The sequence below is a fragment of the Mixophyes fleayi genome, chromosome 6 (assembly GCF_038048845.1).
Source record: "Mixophyes fleayi isolate aMixFle1 chromosome 6, aMixFle1.hap1, whole genome shotgun sequence".
In the NCBI taxonomy this organism is placed as follows: domain Eukaryota; kingdom Metazoa; phylum Chordata; class Amphibia; order Anura; family Limnodynastidae; genus Mixophyes; species Mixophyes fleayi.
The window spans coordinates 58,275,757-58,299,754 of record NC_134407.1 but is presented as its reverse complement, the minus strand read 5'-3'; the positions used below and the strand labels follow the sequence as shown (position 1 = coordinate 58,299,754).

Here is a 23,998-nt window from a genome sequence, read left to right as displayed (position 1 = left end):
CTTGGAGCCGCGTGGCTTGGCCAGAATAAAACGGAGAGTCGGCAAGCGGGGCTGAGTAACCCTCTAGTCCTGGGCGGCATTCCGGACACCCCCTTCCTCTTCCCCCATTGTTTTCGTGCCTCTGTTCCTCTCGCACGCAGGAGGGACCGTGACTGCAGCAGAAGCCTCCTGCACTTGACGGATTTCGCCCATAGCGACCCTCGGGATCAGGTGAGAACCTTTCCTCATTACAGGGGACTCTTCGAGACGTTTTTCGGGAGTACCGCCCTCACATCCTGACCAAATGGACTTTACTGTCTTGTGTTACTTTCGTCATATAACAGGGCAAAATTCTATTAGGTATTTTTCCTCATAACACAATATCTAAAGTCACACAAATTTAACCTGGCTTATTTCTTTGCAAATAGCACAGAATTATGGCAAGATATCATCTTATCTTATTTTTGCACAGAAATTCCTTGTTTTCCATCGACTTACCAGAAATTGGCAGTAAACACAAAATGGTGAGTAATCAAATTCCATTATGTCCCAATTAAGATTTTCAAAAGAGAATGAATCAACATACTTTATTATTTAATTAACTACTACATAGACACAAGTCTCAGATTTAAACCTCTGATTTAATGTGATTAATTGGCAGGAAAATACACAGGCAACCTCTGAGGCCCTGGTATGATTACTCAGTGATGGGCATACAATGCATCTACACTTCCCCAGTAGCACTGGTTGCAAGAGGAGAGGAGATAAAAACCTGCATAAAATGGCCATCCTCCTCTTTTGCCACTGGATTACATGTAGAGCGTTAAGTTCATAGTTGCCAATTCCGCTTATAACAAGCAGAATTGGGCTTGTTTATTTTTTTTTTAGAGTTGCAGTTTTTCTAGTGGTCGCGGGTTGCGGGTTTTTGAGCTTCAAAACACTTTTTTTCACTTCAAAAAACTTTATTGCCTTGTGTATAATAACGTTTCAGTGTAAAGGACGCTGCTGTTCTCTTAAGTGGGCCTGACCTCAGGTGTTGGTAGGTATACGAGAGATAAAGGGAGCTGCCTTGAGTTTACAGCTGCAAGACCAGCCTTCTGCCTAACAGCGCTGGTACTGCCTTGTGTACAATGACAACTAGTTACCGGCCGTCTCACTGTGAAGATGTTTGTACCAAGGGGACAGGAAAGCAAGAGACCCGGGGTGAAGAAAAGAGCATCTGGAGAATACTTTATATCCAAATTTTGGACATAAAGTATTCTCCAGATATAAACATTATTTCATACTTACCTACTTTCTTCAGCTCCCTTCCGGGAGCCAGCCAGTGGAGGGGGGCGTGGCGGCCAAAATCGCTTCATTTCGGCCCCGCCCCCTGTGACGTCATGACGCAAATTGAGTCGTTTGACAGCGGGGGGCGGGGCTAAACGCTGCGATTCATCAGGAATCGCAGCGTTTGGGATCTAATTCTGCCCACTTCACTAGGAAGTGGGCACTTCCTAGTGAAGTGGGCAGAATTCGGGAGATTGCCACACTCGCCCGGGAGTCCGGGAAACTCTCGCAAAATGCGGGAGTCTCCCGGACATTCCGGGAGAGTTGGCAAGTATGCATTATTTATGTTTAATGTTTATATGCACCATTTATCAACAGTACCATAGAGTATTACACATACAGTACAACAAAAATGTTTTTAGTCAGAGGGCTACATTGAGAGATTAAACTCATTTAAAGGGGATACAATAAAACTTAACTTACTAAAAAAATGTAGAAGTGTGTGTCCCGCTATAAAGAGGCTGTGGCCATGTCAGAAAATGGGCAGTGAAAAATGTAACAAATGTCATCCTCCCCATCCCCAATTCTGTATCCCATTTCTGTGTTAATGGCAAAGTGGCTCCCTTGCAGCAAATTAGTCTCAAGTTTAGTCTTTAATCATAACTTAATTGCGAGACGCGGCTTCACAATATAGTGACAGTCTGGCAGGAAACCAGAGCCCAGCTGATTCCTTTTGATGTGCTGTCAGACTGTCTGACCACACTGATGAATGACCAGTACTCCTGACAGCTGCAAAAGTGGGGACTGGAACAGTGAGACCTTTTGCAAGGTGGAACAGGACAGATACGTACATGGGTTCTACTTCCTGCAAACCACCAAAAACAGCCTTGCTGTCTTCATATGGTCCAAGAGTTGTGCATCTGTGCACTAAATGGATATAAAATTCCATACTCATGGCTTTGTTGCTGGCATGAAATGTATATCATCTTAATCATATTTTTAAATATTGTTACATGCCTCTCGTCACTGCCAACTTGCCCACCATTATCCCATATATGGTTTATCCCCAATATAACCTGTGTCCTTTCTGTGTGTCATGAGAAAGACAGGCAGGTGCCTTCCTGTGTTGACCCCTGGTGAAGATGTGCTTGTTCCTGAGGAGAGATTCCAGGAGATGCCTAGCTGGAGGCACTGATCGTACCAACGCTAAGAAAATTTATCTTCAACACACTGAACTCTGCATTCTTGTCCTGTATGTAAAGTCAGTTGCAGTGGTGATTTTCATACAATTGAACAATTTTAGAATGCAGACTAATCCTTCTTCATTTTTGATATTTTTAAAAATTTTGATTTTAAACTATAACTAAAAATAAGAACGAACATTGCATTTTAAAATTTCTCGGTTCTACACCAGCTATTGAATAGAGATCTCCACAGTGGTGCAAATGGTCTACTTGTATCATCAGCACCGTTCCAGAAGCCTATGCATTCCGTTCCCAGAGAAGTTTGAGGACGATCCCAAGAAATGCTGAAGATTTCTTAACCAGTGTGCCATTAAGTTCAAACTAGTCCCTGAGAATTTCGTTTCCGAATGGTCCAAGGTGGCATACATTAGTTCCCTCCTCTCCGGACAAACTCTCACTTGGATTTCCCGCCACTTGGATCGGGATGACGCCACATTCCAAAACTCTAATGGCTTCAATGAAAACTTGCGTTAACATTTTGACAAACCTGGCCGTCCCCTCCGCTCTGCCTCTGACCGCCGCCTCACTACTTCACTGATCACCTCCTCTCACTCTCGTCTTCAGGACTTTGCCCGGGCTGCTCCCCTGCTGTGGAACGATCTTCCACGTTCCATCAGGTTAGCATCTACACTCAAAGGCTTCAAGCGTGCCCTTAAGACTCATTTCTTTATTCAAGACTATCAGTCCTCCTAACTCTCTCCCCCTGGCTCTCTCCCCCAGTTAGTACCACCCTTTTTTGTGTCTCCCTCTTCCCTTTAGGTTGTTAGCTCTCATGAACAGGGCCCTCTTTCCTTGTGTGCTCCTTCTACTGTTCCTTCACCCTCTGTACCTCTTGGCCTGCTTCCCTAGCCCTGTTTTACCTGTTTTATTAAGCTTCGGCCCTCTTCCTGCTGATTTCTTCCATCCCTTTCACTATCTGTCAGATATAATCTGATTTGCTTTACCCATGCACCTGTGTTTGTATATATTTGTGTATCATGTTGTGTCTTGGTTCTGTTTTCTGTATATGTAATGTACGACGCTGCGGACCCTTTGTGGCGCCTTATAAGTCAAAGATAATAATAATAATTATGTAAAGTGCTGCAATAACTGATTCTATCGCTGCGATAAGCGTCGATAAAAAGTCTTCGCTATCACCACATAATAGTAGTCCAAGGACTTGTAAACAGCATCAATAAACAAAACTGCTTTATTTAACACTATGTCAGGGAGGTACAGCTGCTTCTGTAAATACAGTTTGTCTTTCAATGATACCATTTACAAATCCTGCAAGGGATTCAGACCCATCTATGTACTTTGCTACACAAAGATCTCGCCCAAGCTGTGATTTTGCATCCCTTTGTCATATACTGTAACATTTGCAGATATATTTGCAGATTTTTTTTTTATGACAAATTGTAAAGGAATTTCTATCCTCATTATAAAAGGGGCTTAATTGCACTTTACCGTCTGTAAATGTGTTTAAATATATTATACTGCTTCCTCTGCCATTATAAAATGACAAAAATGACAAACAGAATGGTTGCTGAAACAAAAATAAAGTGGATCTCGGATGCACATTCTTCTCTTCCCTTTGCTAGCTAGGTGTACATGAAACTTGCTAACAGGTACACTGAGATGCAAAATATGGACCTGTGGTATACCTCATAGTTCTCCTGCAGGTCCCTGCTAGACTGTAAGCTCTCACAAGGAGGACCCCCTCTACCCAACATTGCATATTTGTATCTCCTTTGTCTACCTCGAATGTACTAATGTTTTTATGCTTAACTTTGTACTTCTATGACTTATACTTGTGTTTCATTTGTATTTGTGTGATTTTTATGCTGATTGTCTGGAGTTGAAGAATTTCTGGATCCATATAGATAAGCAACAATGATGATGAGGCTCCTCTTGTGAGCACCTGGTACCCCTTAGACCTGTCCCCATTCTCTTCTCCTAGGTGGTCCAATAGAACTAAAAATAGTTCTGAGGTACACCCATGTTGCATTCAGTCAGTCATACAAAATACTGTATGTATTGTTTACAAAATACAAAGATACAAAGGTAAAATACTAGAAGCAGGGCCGGGCTGGCCCGTCGGGGAATAACCCGCTAAGCCCCGACCCTGATGGCTCCCCTCTTTGTTGGTGGGGGGAGCAGGTACCTTAAAAAAAAAAAAAATACTCACGTGATCGCGGCCTCCTCTTTTCTCTCTGCTCTGTTCACACTGAATGTCAGCTGTGATTACATCACGCCTGATGTTCAGTGAGGAGCGGCGCAGAGAGGAGTTGCCAAGAGGACAGGAGACAAGTAGAAAAGAAAGGAGAAGAAAGAAGCCGATAGAAACCGACAGAAAATGTAAGCAAAGGAACGGAAGTAAGGGGGAGCACAGGCAGCACGGCAGAGGGTAAAGGAGCAGCAAAGACAGCATGACACAGGGTGATGAAGGGGCGCAAAAGCAGCATGGCACAGGGTAATGAAAGGGCGCAAAAGCAGCATGGCACAGGGTGATGAAGGGGCGCAAAAGCAGCATGGCACAGGGTGATGAAGGGGCGCAAAAGCAGCATGGCACAGGGTGATGAAGGGGCGCAAAAGCAGCATGGCACAGGGTGATGAAGGGGCGCAAAAGCAGCATGGCACAGGGTGATGAAGGGACGCAAAAGCAGCATGGCACAGGGTGATGAAGGGGGGCCAGGAGAAGGGAGGAGCAAAAGCAGCATGGTGGGTGCAGTGTGATCATAAGGAGGCACAGCATGGTGATGAAGCGGCGCACTAATGTGTGTGTGATGGCACAGCGGGCTTATGGCAATGTGATGTGTGTGGTAGGTGGTGGCTAAATAATGGGTGCTATTTTGATTGTGATGGTGGGGCAATTTAATTTTATAGTGGGGACTATTAATTTAAGATGGGGTGGTTTGGGGGCTATTAATTGAATGTGGGGCTGAGTTTGAGGAGCATGAGGTCTATTTATTAAATGTGACTATGAATTATTTAATGGCAGTGACGGTTGCGGGAAATAGGTATATTTATTATACGTAAATGCTATTAATTTATTGCTGGGGCTGTTTGGAGGGAGGGAAATAGGTTTATTTATTAAATGGGAATACTATTATTTTAATGTTGGGGCTGGAGGAAGGCCTAAGTATTAATCGTGGGTTCTATTGATTTAATGCCGGGGCTGGTTGGAATTTTTCTAAATGTATCCATTTTTTCCCCAAATAGGGCCCCCAACATTCCAGGATCCAGACAAGCAGCAACTAAAGAAACCAGCAGCCACAGGTGGTGAAAGTGACAAGAACAGGTAGGACAGTGTGTGAAATTTTCTGATTCTAGTGGGACAATCCTGATTTTTGGTGACTGTTTTGCCCAATCTAAGGGACAGGTCAAAACTGTGTACTCTTTATATACACACTGCATTCTTAATATACTACACAATGGTGCTAGCTGTCCTTCGTGGGCTGACCACTCCCCCTCTAGTGTCTGATCTCGCCTCTATTATGGCTGATCACACCCCCTCTGATGGGCCCCTAGCATTGCAGTCCCCCTGTGGGCCCTTCATGCCCCAGTCCGACACTGACTAGAAGCATTTATGCACCTTAACTAGCAGAGTGCTAACAATTATTTTTTGTTCCTCTCTCCGGGTATATTTTAGTGGATGCGTCCTTCAGTCTTCACATAAAATATTTTTGTTGTTTTTTTCCATTTCAGTGTAATGCTGGTATTTTCTTGCAGTTGTGAATCTAGTAGATCAAGTGTCATCACTGCTTTCACACATGTCTAGAAGCTGTGCTAAACCTTACTAGAGGGTATGTGAAAGGGCTTGTGAAAATTAAGTGGAGAAAATCTGCTTTATTCAACACAATCACTGATGTTACTACTGATAGCCATAGTTAGGAAAAGCAGTATACAGCATTACATAAGTGATCACTAGAGTCAGGCATTGTACGCCATTATCTTATGACCCACAACTGCAGCAGAATGTGCCATAACAATAATCCTGCAGAGCAACCTGACAATTCTACATTATACAGAACACACTTAATTCCTATGTTGCCTGGATTTCCATCTCTCTGAAGTGCCTAGGCCAAGTAATGCTTAAAGTGGAATGGGTAAAGAGCTTTGACTGGTCAACTTGCTGAGTAATCACCACAGGTTGAAATGTCCTTTACAGTATTATTACACCTTAGATACAGTCTCCTGCTGTTGCTCCATATTAAGTAACATGTCTCAGTGGGCAGAGCAGTGTTGCTGCAATCGTTTGTGCTCATATACAAATAGACTGTCACTTGATTCCGATAATAGACTGTCACTTGACTCCAATATTCATTCCTAACAGAACATACATATTTCTAATCTCTCTATTTCAATCGGCAACATTTTGTATTGTTAAAGCAAATGTTTATTGTTTAAAAACATATAGTGATCACTTGAAAACTTCCCTTATGAAAAGACTGCTTAAAGGGACACTTAGGGCTAGATTTACTAAGCTGCGGGTTTGAAAGTGTGGGGATGTTGCCTATAGCAACTAATCAGATTCTAGCTATCATTTTATAGAAAGTACAAAATAAATGAAAGCTAGAATCTGATTGGTTGCTATAGGCAACATCCCCACATTTTCAAACCCGCAGCTTAGTAAATCTAGCCCTTAGGCTTACAAGGCCGCTCACACATATAAATAAAAGAGTTTAATTGACGCATGCTCTCAAAGTTTATTAAACATACTGCGACGCTAAGTCTGAAACCCAGTGCAAACTCTATGGATCTGTGCACACATCCACTTTCTGACAAGCATTTGCATACATTTTCAATATCGTCTGCAGCATTCAGAAGCATCAAGACCACGCAGTTAAAATACAATGGATTTCTAAGGGAATGTTCAGGTAGCAACAGCTAAGTGCTGGTCATAGTGGGTTTGACCACACAGAACTCTGCTTGCAAGCTTTGATATGCTATTTAGCACATTGCTAATGCCATTTTAACACTCTGAACAAACTGAAGGGTTTTTCTTATGGCCTTTAACTAATAATGTTTAATGACCATGTGTACATCTTTGGATGGACTTTAAGGCTATTATAATAAGTGTTTGTAGTTACTTGCATGGTAACATACCTCCTATTTTATTTAAGTGGTGAATATTGAAATTGACACTTATGTTGATGTTGGCCCCTGATAAAAGTTCTGTTCTGGAAATGACAGGGTTATAGACATTGTAACCTTTTTTTTGTTAACTGATTACATTTTCTTTTACTTATGGGCAATAATTTATAAAAAGGTAAACTACGCGCCTTCTTTTTCTTCCCCAAAATTCCTAGCGCTCAACTGATAATAAATGTATTTGCAACTTATTGTTACAAATGTTCAATGGCTGTATTGATTTAGATTGAAAAGATAGTAGCAATAGCTTTCATGAACCCTTGCTTCAATATTCACCGCAATCGTACATGGATATCTATGGCGACTGTATTGCTTTGTATTGTTGGAGCTATTTTTCAGCGCTTTGAAAATCCGTTACTCCTTTGTGCTGCTGTGAAGATGATGATAGTAATCTGGATTTTACCCATTGTATAGTAGAAATAAAATGAATAAAAATGTGTTGAAACCATGTTATTATCAATTGGGGAATAGTCATCTGAACAAAAAATATTAGAATCTCCTTTAACAACACCTTAAATTAATGTTAACTGAAAATCAAAATGAAATTCACAAATGTGAAACAAAATGATATAAAACCAACATAGAATGCATCTCACTATATAAAGACAATCTTTCCATGTTTAGTATCCTTACCCAACCTAGATTGCAATCTATGTACAAATTGTGCGAATAGACCATAGCAAATGTGATTGTGCAATAGGAGAAGTGTATTTTAGGAGGCAAATGAGTGGTAATGTTTATGGTACAGACAATGATTTGGGAAAGGGTGAAGACTGGATATGTACTGAAATTTCATCAATGGAAGTGAACCATATGAAGATCGTGGTGATATTGGGTTCTCAAGTTTAAACTTCTGGTACAACTTTTGACAAAAAGGTCTCTTGTCAAAACTTATATTAACTTATATTATATTAAATATTATTTATTTGACAATCTACTATAGACCAAACAGTGTCAACTGATTTTAGCGTCAAGTATTGTGCAAACTAAGAGCAATGTATACAAAATAAATCTGTGTCCAGAGATATCTATAGATACTTTAGCAAGTATATAATCATGTCTGTATTGGTTCTGAAATCTGATATATACTTTGTGGCCAATATCTCTGAACTTTGATATATGTCTTAATAATAATCCTCCCTCTTCAGGGATAATTTAAATGGGATGTAGTCAATCTGTTGGTGCTGAACCAGTCGACAGTCAGACGGTCAACACAGAAATATTGACAGTCGACTGTCTACAGGTTCAGTATGGCAACATACATCAATATGCTCCTGACTGCCATCATTGCCATCTAATAAGCCATGCAACACAGAAGCTCACAGGTACAATAGGAATAGATGCAGCTGGAGTATGATGTATGTGTCACAAAACTAGGTGAAAACGATTTGTATTCTTCACAGTCTGCGTGGTTTGACTCCACCCACCTCGGAGCCAGGAGTTTAACGAGGTGACGGTTTTCACCAGGGACCCCTGCAAGTTGGTTCGGGCTTTGCTGCTGCACCCCGCAGATGGAGGTGGGTTTCAACAATTCTGTTCGATCTCTATTCCCAACTTGTGTTTACATAATTCTGTTATATCGTCTCCTTTGGTTTTGGAAGATACATAGCATTTGTATTGCTTTTTTTGGGCTGTCCATCATGTAAACATGGATTTAAATGCCCCTTGCAGATTCTCTATGCTACCCAGGCCCACATTTTATTCCCTCCCTGATACTGATTTAGCTACCCACACCTTTCCATCTTTACTACGGCCCTAACCTTCATCACATCCGTCTAAAAGAATTGACTCTACCACTGAATGACCAAGAATATTTATGGGGACAGGAATATGGCCAAATAAAAAAGAAAATAGTGAGCATTTGGGTCTACGTTGAGCCCCAACCCATGAACATGCCATCTGTTGTACTCTATGGAGAAGATCTAGTGGTAATAATTATACACATAATTAGAAGGATTTTATCCTTTAATTATTATTATTATTAATATTTAATTATAAGGCGCCACAAGGCATCCGCAGCGCCGTACAGAGACAAACAAAATTACAATACAATGGGAGACAGCACAGTACAGTAAACACAGCAACTCAGTAAGCTCAATGCACAGCTAGAGAGGGCGGGGAAGGGGGAGGGAGGATCCGCAAACGACGGGGCCCAAGAAGGAGGGCGCGGAAGACAGGGAGACCCCCAGGGGGGAGGAGGGAGCGAGAGTGGACGTGGGGTGGAGGACCCTCGAGGAGGAGGGCTAAGTAGCTGAAGAGCAGAGTTAGAAGTGGTGGAAACAGGAGGAGAGATGGCCCTGCTCAGAGGAGCGTACAATCTAAGGGGAGGGGTGGACAGACAGAGAGACGCAGGGGAGAGAGGGAGAGTAGGGGGACAGAGGCAGAAGATAAGGTAGGACGTTAAGTGGGAGACAGAAAGGCTTTAAGAAAAAGGTGGGTTTTTAGGGCCCGTTTGAAACTGGACAGATTAGGGGAAGTTCTGATGGAGGGAGGGAGCTTGTTCCAGTGGAGGGGGGCAGTGCGGGCGAAGTCTTGGATACGCGCGTGGGAGGAGGTTATAAGGGGGGAAGAGAGGCGACGGTCAGAGGCAGAACGGAGAGGGCGGGATGGAGCATGAATAGAGAGGAGGGTGGAGATGTAGGGCGCAGTGGAGTTGGCGAGGGCCTTGTAGGTGAGTGTGAGGAGCTTAAAGAGGATTCTGAAGGGGAATGGGAGCCAGTGAAGGGCTAGGTAGAGGGGGGAGACAAAAGAGGAGCGGCGAGAGAGGAAAATAAGCCTAGCTGCAGCGTTAAGGACGGATCGAAGGGGATCGAGATGAAAGTGGGGGAGGCCAGTGAGGAGGAGGTTGCAGTAGTCCAGGTGGGAGATGATCAGAGAGTGGATAAGGCATTTGGTGGCATCTTGGGAGAGGAAGGGCCGGATGCGAGCGATGTTGCGGAGCTGGAAGCGGCAGAAATCAATTTATGCAACAAGAATTACAGAAAGGAGATATGTGTAACAATTATTATTTACAAGAAGTGTAATAATATGTAAAACTAACTGATCATTCAATCACATCTTATGCCATCAGGGTGAAGATGAGTCATGGAAAATTCAACTATTTTCTCCAGATAATTACAATGTTAGTCCTACTGAGTCAGTCCTGAGCTGATATTGTGATTGAATTACTATTTCAGTGAATTTACCAAACAGCCTAATAAACTCATATAAAACACACATATATAAACATTATTGAATATACATTGACCTCTCAAAGAATAAAATTTCCCTGCTTAACATTTGCTCTACCCTATGGTTTTTTTTTGGGTTTTTTTTTTTAACTTACTCCAAAAGGCAGAATGGTGGGTATAAAATTACAAATTTATTTATTTATCCATTTGTATTTGTCTTTGTTTTAATGTTGGCAACACCCACTGCAATGGGCCCTATATCACAATATGTGGGGCCATAAAATCCCCAGGATGCCAGCTAGTCCAATCAAAATTGATTGGATTATAACTGGGCATATTGGAAGATAACCGCAGATCAGCACCAGCAGCCTGTGCCATGCCAGAACTGGTCCAGTCCCTCAGTCCAAAGGACCAGATCTCGCCCAATTTAGCAGCTTACGTGTTATATGATATACTTTGGTTGCTACGATTTTAAATATGTTATGTAAATATTTTTCTAATGTGTATAATAATAAATAGTATAGTCAGTATTATAGACTTTGTCCCATGATCCCACCCTAAAGCCCTTTTATCAGTCTTATGTTAATGAGTAACATTCATAGCCCCTCTGTCAGTGTGTTAGCACAGTGAAGTGTGTATAATACATGCAGCTAATCACCTATGTATGCACACAGGAGGAGAAACTGCAAGAGCATGACAAACAATGATCAGGGACATTTATATAAAAACAATAATACAAACACTGTACCTGTAGTAATGCTGAGGGAGAAAGGCACACACACAGAAGTAAAAACAAAAAAGCAAGTGCACAGAAAATAGAAAAGGCTTCTTAAATGAAAAAATATTTAATATGCCATGACAAAATAAAAGCTGCATTTGTACTGAAATAAGGGTACGTGTATCCAGTGATTTACAAAACAAAATATCTGCCCTTTGAAGTGACAAAATCTAAGTATTGAAGAGTTAAAAATAATCCATGACACGTTCCCTTTGATAATAAAGAAACAGGCTCAGAAATAGGACTGTTACTTAAAACTGGGCTCTTGTACACAGTCATACAGAACAGGCAGCAGAAAAGAGCAGTTTTACGTTTTGGGCAACCTGCCATTATTTGGTATTACTCAGTCTGTTAATAGAAGCTATTCCCTATCCTGGCCTTGCAAAGCTTTATGATTGTGGCTCAAAACAGTGAAACACTCATAACATGTTTGTTTAATAACTGAGCCAAAAGAAGATAATCCTCATACTTACACAAAAATGGAAGGATATACATTTCAGAAAGGTTGAAAATGTAATAAATGTATCTGTAGGTTTATATGCCGTTTTTAACTGTAAATTTAATTTTTTTTCAATGAAAACACTATACTGATCTTGTAGGAAACGAATGCAGAACGTTGATGCAAACAATCATATACATGCTAAACACACAAATAAAAAGTAATTTATGAGTGGGTCCGCAGAACCAATGACCATTTATGATGTCATATGCCTATTTTTGCTTCAGTAAGCCTATTTCTATAGGATGGCATAAATATGCAGTGCAAAAATAGCAGCAATTGGGGGTGAACCATCTGGTATTTTCTGATGGGAGGTAGTAGAGGATTGGTGTGTTCTTTGCTGAATGTTGGCCAGTGCACTTGTGAGCCTGGCATTGCACCCACATGCAAAAATTAGATTTTGTTTTGGGGACATTTGGGGGATATATCAATAAAGTTGAAGGGGTGGGGAGGGAACATTTACGGTGCTTTCCCAAGATTGCAGGGGTTTGCAAGGCCTTTTGGGGTTGCAAAGTGACAGTAGTTGAAGCAGGGCTTATACTCTTTCCACTATGAGCATTTCCAGGATGGCGGTGCAATGTGCTTTTCCATGGGGCTTCTATACCCTGGACTGTAAACTTGTTAATGTACAAGGAAGACAAATACGCATAATTTAGGTAAATGAAATGCACTACGACAATGCATTATTTCCAGTCTGTAAATGAGGCCCATTTAAAATAAAACCTGTTGGAGAAGAGCCTACAAACTACAATGCAGAGATGGGGAGTTTTGCCTCTCGCTGGCCAGAAATGCTAGAGGAGTAGAAGCAGTTACTGATACTACTTTGGTAGCTAGTTTTAAACAAGTGGTACTTCTACCAGGGTGGACCTTAGCAGGGGTCAGGCTGGGCTGGGGGCCAGGGGGGCATTGGGGTTACCTTGCACTGGGTCACCTGTGTTTTTTTTTCTTTTAAAATGTTCTTAATAGGCTGCTGAGTCGAGTCTTGCCCTCCGGGCTAAAATTTGCCATCCCTCCCTTGACCCTAGACACTTGTGATACTCCCAACCCTTAAAATTGTTATTGCTATTAAATAGAGGTCTGCTGTACAAAGCAACAAAATGTACTTGGGTGCAAAATATTATTATTTATAGACCGGTTTTATCTCTCTCTTGCAGATACATGTGTCTGGCCTGGAACTGTCAGGCACTTTGGCACAAAAAGGACAGTTTTGGTGCATGTAGAACCTCATGAGGCATTTATTACTAATAAATACAAATAGACAAAAGGCAATATGTGCGCCTGTATTCTCTGCACGATTCTTTGCGCATGCGCAGGAGCGGTCTAGTACTCTGTCTTGGTGCAGTGTAAATTGAGCAGTTGGTGTTCAAGCTCATGAGCTTAATATTGGATAGATGATATATAGACCCTACGCGTTTCACCCTTAGGGGCTTCATCAGGGAATGTTTGATGTGCATTGAACGTGGGTTACATTCCTTCCATTATTTAAGGAATCTTAATTGGTATACGTGATTGGTTCTATCAAAAAATTGGCACTCAGCGGAGCCATGGTGGACAGTCGTTGTTTTTATTGGATCAGCAGCATAGGAATTGGTGTAACATTCCCTGATGAAGTTCGTAAAGGCGAAACGTGTAGGGCCTATATCAACTATCCAATATAAAGTATATGAGCTTGAACATCAACTGCTCAACTTACACTGCACTGAGACGAAGTACTAGAGCTCTTCTGCGCATGTGCGAAGAATCGGGCAGAGAATACAGGTGCACAACCTGCATACACACATCTGTGCAGAATCCAGTGGCGGTTGAACAGAGGAAGTACAACACATATGGACCGGGTCCCCGGGCAAATATACAGCTACGAGGGTAAGTCACCACGATTTCCCCTGTCCTGAAATCCACCAGCCGCCACTGCTCTTATCCGCATGGGGAGTAAAATTCTCGTATGAACATTATCTGTGCCTTCTACATTATTTACCATTAGGACAACAACGCATTTGTTTCAAGAGGTACATTCTGGATTGAATTTTACCATTGTGACATACTGGTGCTCATCAAGCCCAGCAAATTGGACTGATTTTCACTGTTGAATTTTGATATGTGTGGGTTTCAGTGCACTGAGATATCTGTTTACTGTTCAATTGCTTTTAATACATTGATTTTGACCATTTGCAATAGTCATTTTGCCTTGATATTTCTTACACCCATTAATACAAGGTACCATCTATTTACTCACTAAGCACAATTCCCTATTGCGCCTGGGAACTTTTGTCTATTTGTATTCAATATTTGAGTATTGGGACCACTACCTCTCCACCAGGGCCATCTTAACAAACATTATGGGCCCCCGGGCAAAGCAGTGCACCGGGGCCCCTAGATATAGATATATAGATGAATACACATACAGATATAGATATAGATATATAGAGATCGAGATAGATGTACTTGCTCAGTGACCCTTGTAGGTTTTTTTTGCATGTTTTTTCTTTTGCAGGATTATTTATTCTCATTAAGAGCCATGCCTATGGGGCCCCCTTGCCCATAGGGCCCCCGGGCAGCTGCCCATCGTGCCCAATGGAAAAGATGGCCCTGCTCTCCACTGCATTCCCATTGGCAGCACACTGATAGACATTTAATATAGGGAAGCGCAGATTCCCACTAAGCTTTTATTTATTACTAATATTAAAAAGCATATGGGATGTTCAAGCAAGTTATAATGTAAAGGAACAAGAGCAGCGGTCCCTAGGCCACAAAGCACTTCAAATACGGAAGACAGCGTCCTTACTTAAACCCCATGGAAAGTGTATTGTAAAAAAAACAACAGTGAATGACATTTATCACTTATGAGAAGCTGGTAAATTTGTTTTCCCACTATATCAAGTCAAACATATTAATAACAATTAATTGCAAGTAATCTATACACCAACTGGCCAATGAATAAAATATTTGGTATGCTACTGCATGGGCACATTTACTGACAATTTCAACTGGTAAGCCCATAACCTAACCTCATAAAGACACACAAGCATTTTATCAACACACGTCACATGGGCATTTCATTTCTGCAATGATGTGATATAATGGTGTAAAAACGCAAATGATTAAGTGCTTGGGCGCTTTAATGGTCCCAAGATTTGTCACTGAATTAAAAGTCTCTATATCAGTCCATATAATCAGTACCATATATTATGGTGAGCAAACCTTGGCACTTGTAGCAGCAGCTTAAATCATTGTTATACATCATCTGCTGCTTGGCCCTTAGCCAGAGGTTAGAAGGTGCTGGACTGTTCGTCAGACAAAGCCCTCGCAATACACCAGTTGAATTAGTGATCTCATGTGATCACTTTGTGCCAGTGAAAAAGAATAAAGGAAGTGAGAAGGTGCACGATTTATAAGGCACAATGGTTCTCAGTAGTCTAGTATGGCTGCCATCTTTTCCTAATTTCCATGGATAGCCCTTGATGTTCAAGATATGCCAAGGAAATGTCCCTATTTTTCAGTACTGCAACTGTACAAAGTTAATGTTTCTCTGTATAGTCAATGCACTTTTTCCCATTTTTGATACGGGCATGTGTGACAAGTGTCCTCATCACTCTCCCCTTGTTACACATGCTCAATAACCCTTCTTCCCTTGTTACGTATACCCCAAACCTACCACCCTGACACCCTTCACCCCACAAGTTCTAACTTGCTGTGGTTTTCAACACAACAGCACCAACCGCTGCTGCTCCATGAGGCAAGGAACTCTGTGCATAGAGCTGGTGACTTTCACTGATGTTATCAATAGCGCTACGTACAGACCGCACGAAGACCACACACATCATTGAGCAGTAGCGTGAACTATTGCTGTTTAGGAAATTTTACTATAAAATCAGCAATTTTACAATTTAACACCCCCATGGGCCCATGAAACAAACACTTGTTCATACATGTAAAAATGATAAGTAGGTAATGCATACTGATTTATGTTAGTTGTACAAACACAGCATTTGCCAATGCATGCTACTGTGGGTCGGGTCAGACATTCACAGAAATACGACAGCAGGCAGTAAGCAACTATGACACTATTCTATTGTACATACAGAGACCAAACACAATTCCATGTTAATGGAAATAATGTGTTATTTTTTTTAAAAAGGTAAAAAAAGGTCAGTTAGCTTACTAAATCCAAGTGAGATACTTTGGATATGGGAATGATTGTTTCAAGAATATGGCAGCATAATAAATGATTCAACCCCTAACTACAATAAAACAACCATCTATTTTTAGGTTTATTTAGACAGTAAAGGGAGTTACTTGTGTTTAGCATATTCCTTTATTTGTGACTAACTATGCACAGACCTTTCTTTAAATCATAAATATATTGACTTCTCTAAAATCTACATTAAACACCAAAATCTGTCACTACAGCCAAACAATGAAGAGTGACCTTATCAGATATAGAAGTTATAATGTAAGAATAAAACAGAGCCAATTATATACAAAATACAGAGTTGGAATTTGGTGAGAATGGTATAATGAGTCACTGATCCAGCAGCTGGGCACTCCAACGCAAAAAGAGTCTGATCAATGTTTTTCACTTTCCCAAGGACTATTGCTTTTAAATGAAAAATAATAATCCTTGAGTTCAGCATCAGTGCATCATTCATATATTCTTTTTTAATCACAGGAACATATTTAATCAGTAACAACACTTTTTTCAAACATATATGGATCCTTGAAAAGTTTATCTGGTAAGTTTTATTCTACTACTAGAAGAGTTAGCACCCTGCGATTGTGTCCAAAATACAACAAATATTATTCAGTACCAGTGTAGAGGAAACCTGAAGACAAGTCAATCAAATGCTCTGCTAGCTATGACAGGACAAAACATTCCAAAAAGTCTTCCTTTGCATGGATAGTAGCAAATGAATACACACAGATATTTAAACTAAATACAGCTATGCTAGGCTTTTACCTTGAGAAGCTCTCTCGGAAAGTCCTTTCCTCCATTTAGTCCTTCCAGGTTTCCAATGAATTCCGAGCAAGACATCCGTTTACCAATGTTCTGAAAGGGAGGAGTGCACAGGTTTGTGAGAAAACAAAACTGATATCGGCTTACTCTCAAATTCAGTGATAAGACAATGTTTATGAACTATTTAGAGTTGTGTGTGTGAGTGTTCCTGCAATAATTTGATGCAAAATGTGATCTGGGGGTAAATGTATTAAGCTCCGGGTTCTTCAACACCCGCGATTTCGGCGTCTTCGGCGTTTAAATTTAAAGCGGCGCTGCCTTGTAAAGGGAAGTTTCCCTTTACAAACCAGCTCCGCTGTAAATTTAAACTCCGAAATGCCGAAATCGCGGGTGTTGAAGAACCCGGAGCTTAATACATTTACCCCCTGATCTTCATCCAAGTCCTAATAGCAGAGAAAAAAAGAACAATTAAACAAATGACATTGAAATGTATATTTTAAACTTTTTTTCAACACACCGATCCAATAATTCAAACATCCCGATTAAGGGGTCTAATTATTATAGAGAGAAAAGCTCTATCTATTAAAGTCCCCAGACCAGGACAGTCATCACCGGGTCTCTCTGGCAAAGACTTCCTCATGCACGGGGAAGCCTATGTAACAATGACAGTGGCGTTACAAGTACCGCCAATGTGTTCCTATCACGATCGCCATATCCGGATGCACTGGCTGCAGCTCAGTACCAGAAAAATGCTTTATTATTTAAATAAAGCATTCTTTCCAAATTCAAATACTGTACATACAAAATTTTTTTCTATACTTTTTTCTCCTATATTTGTTTTTACTTGAAAGTGAAACTGGGAGCCCAGGTTCGAGTTAAAATTCCACAGCACATGTGTGAACCAGCAATCGAGTTTACACATGCACCTATGACTCCAACCTGGGCTGGCAAAGCGGTAAGTTCAGCATTACTGTTACCAGACAGTATCGCCGTGGAGCCGAGTATCACTCAGTTGCTACGTTCTAAATTTTAATAGTAAATTGCGGTGTAAGATTTTCTATCTCTGCGATAAACAGCAATAGAAATCTTTGATATTGTCATATGATGGGGAATATGGGCCATAGTAACTGGTGGCAACTACTTTAGCAGGAATCACTTCAACCAAACATTTCTTGCACCAGATAATTAGTCCTAAACATCGGCTAGGAGGTACCTTGACATATTTCTCTTTAAAAAAATATTTATTTATTTTTATTTTCAATGCTCATTCAAGTAAAAACAAAAGGAAAAGCGATAATACTGTATAACAGATATAGTGAAACCAAAACAGCTATTGTGACATATCGAAAACGAGGGAAACATTAAAGAAAAAAAAAAGAAAAAAAAATTACCAGTTTTTACAGCTTAGAGAACAATATTAAAATTAGGGTGTAGGAACAAAAGGGATTGTGGGGGGGGGGGAGGGGACCACAAATGTGGGTATTCAGAGGGTAATTAGGGTGTAAAGAGCCAAGAGCAGAGGGAGGGGTGCATGTCAGGAGGGGCTATGGTCATCACACATGGGTCAGGTCGGAGGAAGCGGTAGTTGAGGGGGAAAAGGTGTGTTCCGCGCTTATCCATGGAGCCCATACTTGATTGATGACATGGCCTCTAGCATGGAGGTAGTATGTAATTTCCTCCATGGCGGCCATGTGACAAATCTGCTTTTTGAGGGCCGAAAGGGATCGGGGCGAGATATTATTCCAATTAAAGGCTATGAATGATTTGGCTGCTATCAGGATGTTGGCATTTAGTTTTTTTGGAGAATTTGTCCAAGTCTTGGGGAGGGTAACACAAAAGGAATACCCAGGGATCTTTCGGGGTAGGGGCTTTAAATAGGATGTTTAAGAAACTATGGACTATAGTCCCAGAAGGAGGAGATTGTCGGGCAAGAGCCCAAATATGAAGCATAATACCCCTATGGCCACAGCCCCGCCAACAGTAGGGCGAGGAAGAGGGAAACATTCTATGGAGTCTTGTGGGGGTGTAATAGCAATGGTAATAAATTTTGTAGGAGGTTTCCTTGAGTTTAGTTGATATAGAGCATTTAGCTATCCCCAGTCTCATGTCCTCCCAAGCCTCCTCCTCCAGGGGAGGACCAAGGTCCTTTCCCATTCGTCCTCATGAGGGATTGGAGAGGGAAGGGCAGAAGTGAGAATACTATATATTTGGGAAATCATGCCCTTGTCCAAGGGGTGTAGTCTACAGAGAGATTCAAAGGGCGCGGGGTCCCTAAGAACATAGGTTGGCGGTAGGGATCGCTAGAAATGGTTAATTTGGAAAAATTCAAAGGGACTGAGGATTTGGGATGGGGACTGGAGTTGGAGATCCGCTACTGGAAGCCAGCAGTCCTGTTTGGAGAAATCCACTGGAAATTTAAAACCTGCGCAAGTCCAGTTACGGTGTGTCGTAGTGGTAGATCCAGGAGGGAACACCGGGTTGTGCCAAACGGGGGTTAAAGGGGATATCGCAGTTGAGAGTTTTAGTTTGGTAGAGTGGGAATCCCAAAGCGTATCATCAAATTTGATGGAGGGGGGCAGTTTAGCGGCAGGGGGGGGGGGGGGGCGGCGAATAGGTGATAGGCCCCAAAGAGAGGTGAGATCAGGCAGGATAAGGTAGGCCGATTCTATGTCGATCCATAAGATGGAGCCTGAGGGGGCGTATGAGGCCACAATTTGAGAGAGATGGGAAGCCAGATAGTATAATTTGAGATCGGGGTGGCCTCTGCCGCCTCCAGGGATTAATCATTTTAGGATATTGGCTGAAATTCTTGGAGGTCTATGATTCTAGATAGATAAAGCGGGTAAGGGCCTTCTGGATGTTGGCGAGGAAGGAAGCGGGGACAGCTACCGGCAGGGTTAGGGGCAGAGTGCGCACCCTCCTAGGACTTCTGAGAGGGGAAGCTGGAGGTGGGAGAATTGTGAAGTGATGGGTGGAGCAGCCGGGTAATATGTAGAAGGGACATGGGAGGGGGGCTTAGAGTAGGAGGGGTAGTATAGGGTAGGAGTAATGGGAGATAGAAGGGAGAGAGGTGGTGGAGAGCAGGGAAATATCGGATACAAATGTATGATACAACTTGTTGTTTGAACTATACAGAATAAACTGATATTACATCAACCCGTAGTGAACATCACATCACATGACGCTCTCGTGTAACACATCCCAGAGGGCATCTGTAAAAAAAAAAAAAAAAAAGAGGAAAGATGCCATTTGACCAGTGGGGCAACACGGTGGTGGTCCGAACGGCAAAACTGGTAGGGAGGAATGAGGAGAGAGCGCCAGCAGAGGCATAGAAATAAATAGGAATTGTTGGGTGCTATGAGTGTAGGGGACAAGCCATCGATAAAGGGGGAACTTCAAACAGAATCTAAGGCCCAACAGATAGCATCAAACAACAACAACATCATAGCATAGTGAGAACATATAAGTCAGGCATATCAACAGTGAATTAAACCGAACAGATAAATAAAGGGCTCTCAGTGTCAAGATTGACAGAGTAGGGTTGTAAGCCTAAAGGAAGGATGGGGTCCCACAGAAGGCGAGAGTCCCCAAGTGGTATGTAGCCTGGGAAATGGGCCCTCAGTATGTGGGAACAGGTAACCTATAGTGGGATCCAACAGATAGGATCATTCAAAAGCAACATAACACAATAAGAACATAAAAAAAAGAGGCAAATCTACAGTAAGTAAAACCAGACTGATAAATAGAAGGTCTCCAATTACAAGATTGTTAAAATAGGGCTATGAGCACGAGTGGGATCCCATAGTAGGCGTGGGTTCCCAAGTGGCATGTAGTCTTCCTCTCTTCTGTGAACACTCCTGAAACCGACCAACTGAGAAAGGGAATGAAAGGGAGAGGAAGACAAAAAGAAAAAACCTGACACATCGAGTCCATCTGATACATCGAGTTCCTGAGGATCCAGTAGGCAATGTTGAAGGTCCCGAAACAGTGGTCCATTTCGAACGAGAGGCTTGTTGCGCATGAGATCTTGGTGTTCTCTGGGGGTTAGGAGATTCCCCTGGAGGGCCAGTGTTGTCACTTGTGATGCCGAGTTTGTGGAGTAGCACCTGAGCTTTGGGAAGAGATCTGGCCATAAGCATTGACCCCTGATGCCAAATCAGAATGCGGAAAACAAAACCCCAGTGATATTTGATGTTGCCGGAGAAGTGTGGTGAAGGGTTTGAACTCTCTCTACTTGGCCAGGGAGAAAAGGGACAGATCCTGAAAAATTTGTAGGTTGGAGTTGTCAAAGGCGATCGTCTGAAGCTGGCGGACCTCTTTCATGATGGCTTCTTTCGCTGTGAAGTAATGCATTCTGAGGGTGACATCTCTGGGTTGAATATGTACTAGGACTCAGCACCCGATGAGCTAGATCAAGAAGAAGGTGGTCTTCAGGAGTCGAAGGGGGGAGCTGGATAAACAGTTTCTTAAGGTTGAGCTCCAGGTGGGTGGGTACAACCTGCTCCGAAATCCCCCGGATTCTTAGGTTGTTGTGTCGTGCACGGTTGTCTTGATCTTCCTGGCTATCTTGTAGCTGAGTGATGTCTTGGCGCATTTGATGGAGATCAGTATCATATGACTGTTGGCAAGCCACCTCCTCTTCCACTCGATGTTCTAGATGATTTGTTCTATCCCCGATATCTGCAATGTCAGCTTTCAGGGAGTTGAGAGCCTGTACAGAGGCTTTGACAGCTTTTACCTCTTTGAGGAGGAATAGGAAATCCCAACGAGTGATCGTCGCCCTTGAGGTCTGAATCTGAATGTTCATTAGACAACTCAGGTCTGTCGTTGCTGCGTTTGGCAGGCGTTTTGTTTCTAGTGAGGTAAGGAAAAAGCTTTTTTTCCCCCTTTGGGCATCGTGGGAGAAAGAGGGAGTAACGGAAAGAAAGGATAGTGTTGGAGGTATAAGTCGGCTGCTCTGCTGTGTAGATCTCAGCGCTAGGAGAGGTGAATGGGCACAGTCCATCTCAGGTCATTCTCAGCCTGTGAGGAGTGGGAGTGACGAAGAGAGATGCAAGTTCTCAACCACAGGAATCGAGGCCCAGGTCTGGTGGTGTCTTAACGTTAGTCGCGTAGATGCCAGACAAGTAAAAGGAGCTGTAAAGTAAGCTCCAAGTTGGAAGTAATGCAGTACTCCAATTTGGCCACCAGGTGGGAGGAGAGAGCTGTAGCTTCAATACAGCAGGAACTGATGTTGCCATTGCTAAGTGTACTCCGAAGGTAAGTGCCCGTTTGTCAGATAAGGCTTTTGCGACTAGGTCCAGAGGGGGACCTCTGCGGTGATGTTGTTGGTAGGGCACTTAGTGCAAAGCGGGGGACAGAGGCACCCTTAGGGTAGATATCACCAGGGTGGTGGCCAGAGCCGCAGCTGTACTGGATGAGATGGGGCCAGCAAGATGGTAAGCTGTTGGAGCCTGAGGTGGATGTGCTTACCCTGCCGGGGTCTGGAGCATGGGCCGCGGTGGTGTCCCAGGATCCGATAAAGCATCAGATCACTGGCGGCGTGCAGCAGGATCAGTGCCATGAGACGGTGCCTGTGGGATCGTCTGGACTCTGGGGCTCCAGAGCCGGAAGTAGGCCACCACCCGTGGCAGGACCGGGGATCGGGCCGGGAGTCAGCAGAAGTCAGGAGCGGGAGGTGGACACACCAAAACAGATGGTCTGACTGGCAAGAGTGATCCAGCGGCAGGTTTGTGGAGGAAGGTCCTGGCAGGGATGTGAGAGTTTAGCTGCGCCGGGTAGGCCACAACGTCCCACACATGGCAAATGTTTGAGCAGGGGTCCCTTTGGGGCTTGTCGAGTGACCACAGCCTTCTGTGATGTGAAAAGGTAGGCTTCTAGCGAGAAAAGGGGATGTAAATCCCCAAAAGACCACAAAAAAGTTGGCTTGGTGCAGGGAGCTCTCGTGTGTTGCAGCCAGCTAGGATGCCGTCCAAGCCACGACCCTGGACTGGACAATTTTATATAGGGCAGGGTCACTGACACCTGATTGTCATCCCGTTAATTGACTCTAATTATCTAATTAATTACTTAATCTAATTATCCCCTCAACTAAACTGACTATCCTAGAGGCTCACATACTTTTTCCAACAAAGAAATATGCTAGATGATTTTGATTGATAAATGAATGAAAAGGTATATCATTGTGTGTGTTTTTGGACTTATTGGGTTCGCTTTATCTATTTTTATGACTGAGATGAAGATCTGAACATATTACAGTTCAGATTTATAGAGAAATGATAAAAATTCTAAAGGGCTCTAGCACCATTGTACCTTACTGCTAATGGTCGAGTAAGAACAAAAATGGTTTTAAATTTTTACCATTTGTACACTTGCCTGATATTGGCAGAAACCTATTATCAGGGCACTTGTGCTGTTATATGTAGTAGCTGTCAACGGCATTGGTGGTAGATGTTAAAGCACAAGAAGCTTTTAGACTTAACCAATTTGTTGGATTTATTTCACAACTTGTAACAGATGATAGATATATATATATATATATATATATATATACACACACATACACACACACACACACACACAGTTGATACTGACTACAACAGACAGGCAGTTTGACAAGCTTATACAGTTAATGTACTCTATTATAGTACATCCATATATGCAGATGGTAGTAAGCTTATATTATGGGCAATGTCAGAGAACAGGTTGCTCATATATATTTTTGTGACTCTGGTCACTTTATATATCTATTTAGAAGTATGTGGATGCAACTTCAGTTATCAAGTCTTTACAGTTCACCTGCTGACAGCTGAACTTCCTGTCTGTGCATGCTCAGTAGACTGATACAGACACCCGGAGACTGCCCGGGCCCGGGTGTGCTTTTGTGCCAGGGGCTGCACTGCCGGGGGGGGGGGGGGATGCTTTTGTGCCAGCCACGGTGCCCGGTCCTTCTTGCTGTGACGTCACGCGAGAGTG

At 42.5% G+C, this 23,998-nt stretch overlaps 1 protein-coding gene across 3 annotated transcripts in view; it reads right to left on the bottom strand.

Annotated features, from left to right (window-relative positions):
* PSD (pleckstrin and Sec7 domain containing) overlaps positions 1-23,998 on the bottom strand; it is a 228,879-nt gene that overhangs the window by 66,389 nt on the left and 138,492 nt on the right. For all 3 annotated transcript variants that reach the window (XM_075216624.1, XM_075216623.1, XM_075216625.1), the window contains one exon: positions 17,027-17,116. In XM_075216624.1, coding sequence (XP_075072725.1) covers positions 17,027-17,116 — 90 coding nt within the window. The remainder of the gene's footprint in view (positions 1-17,026; positions 17,117-23,998) is intronic.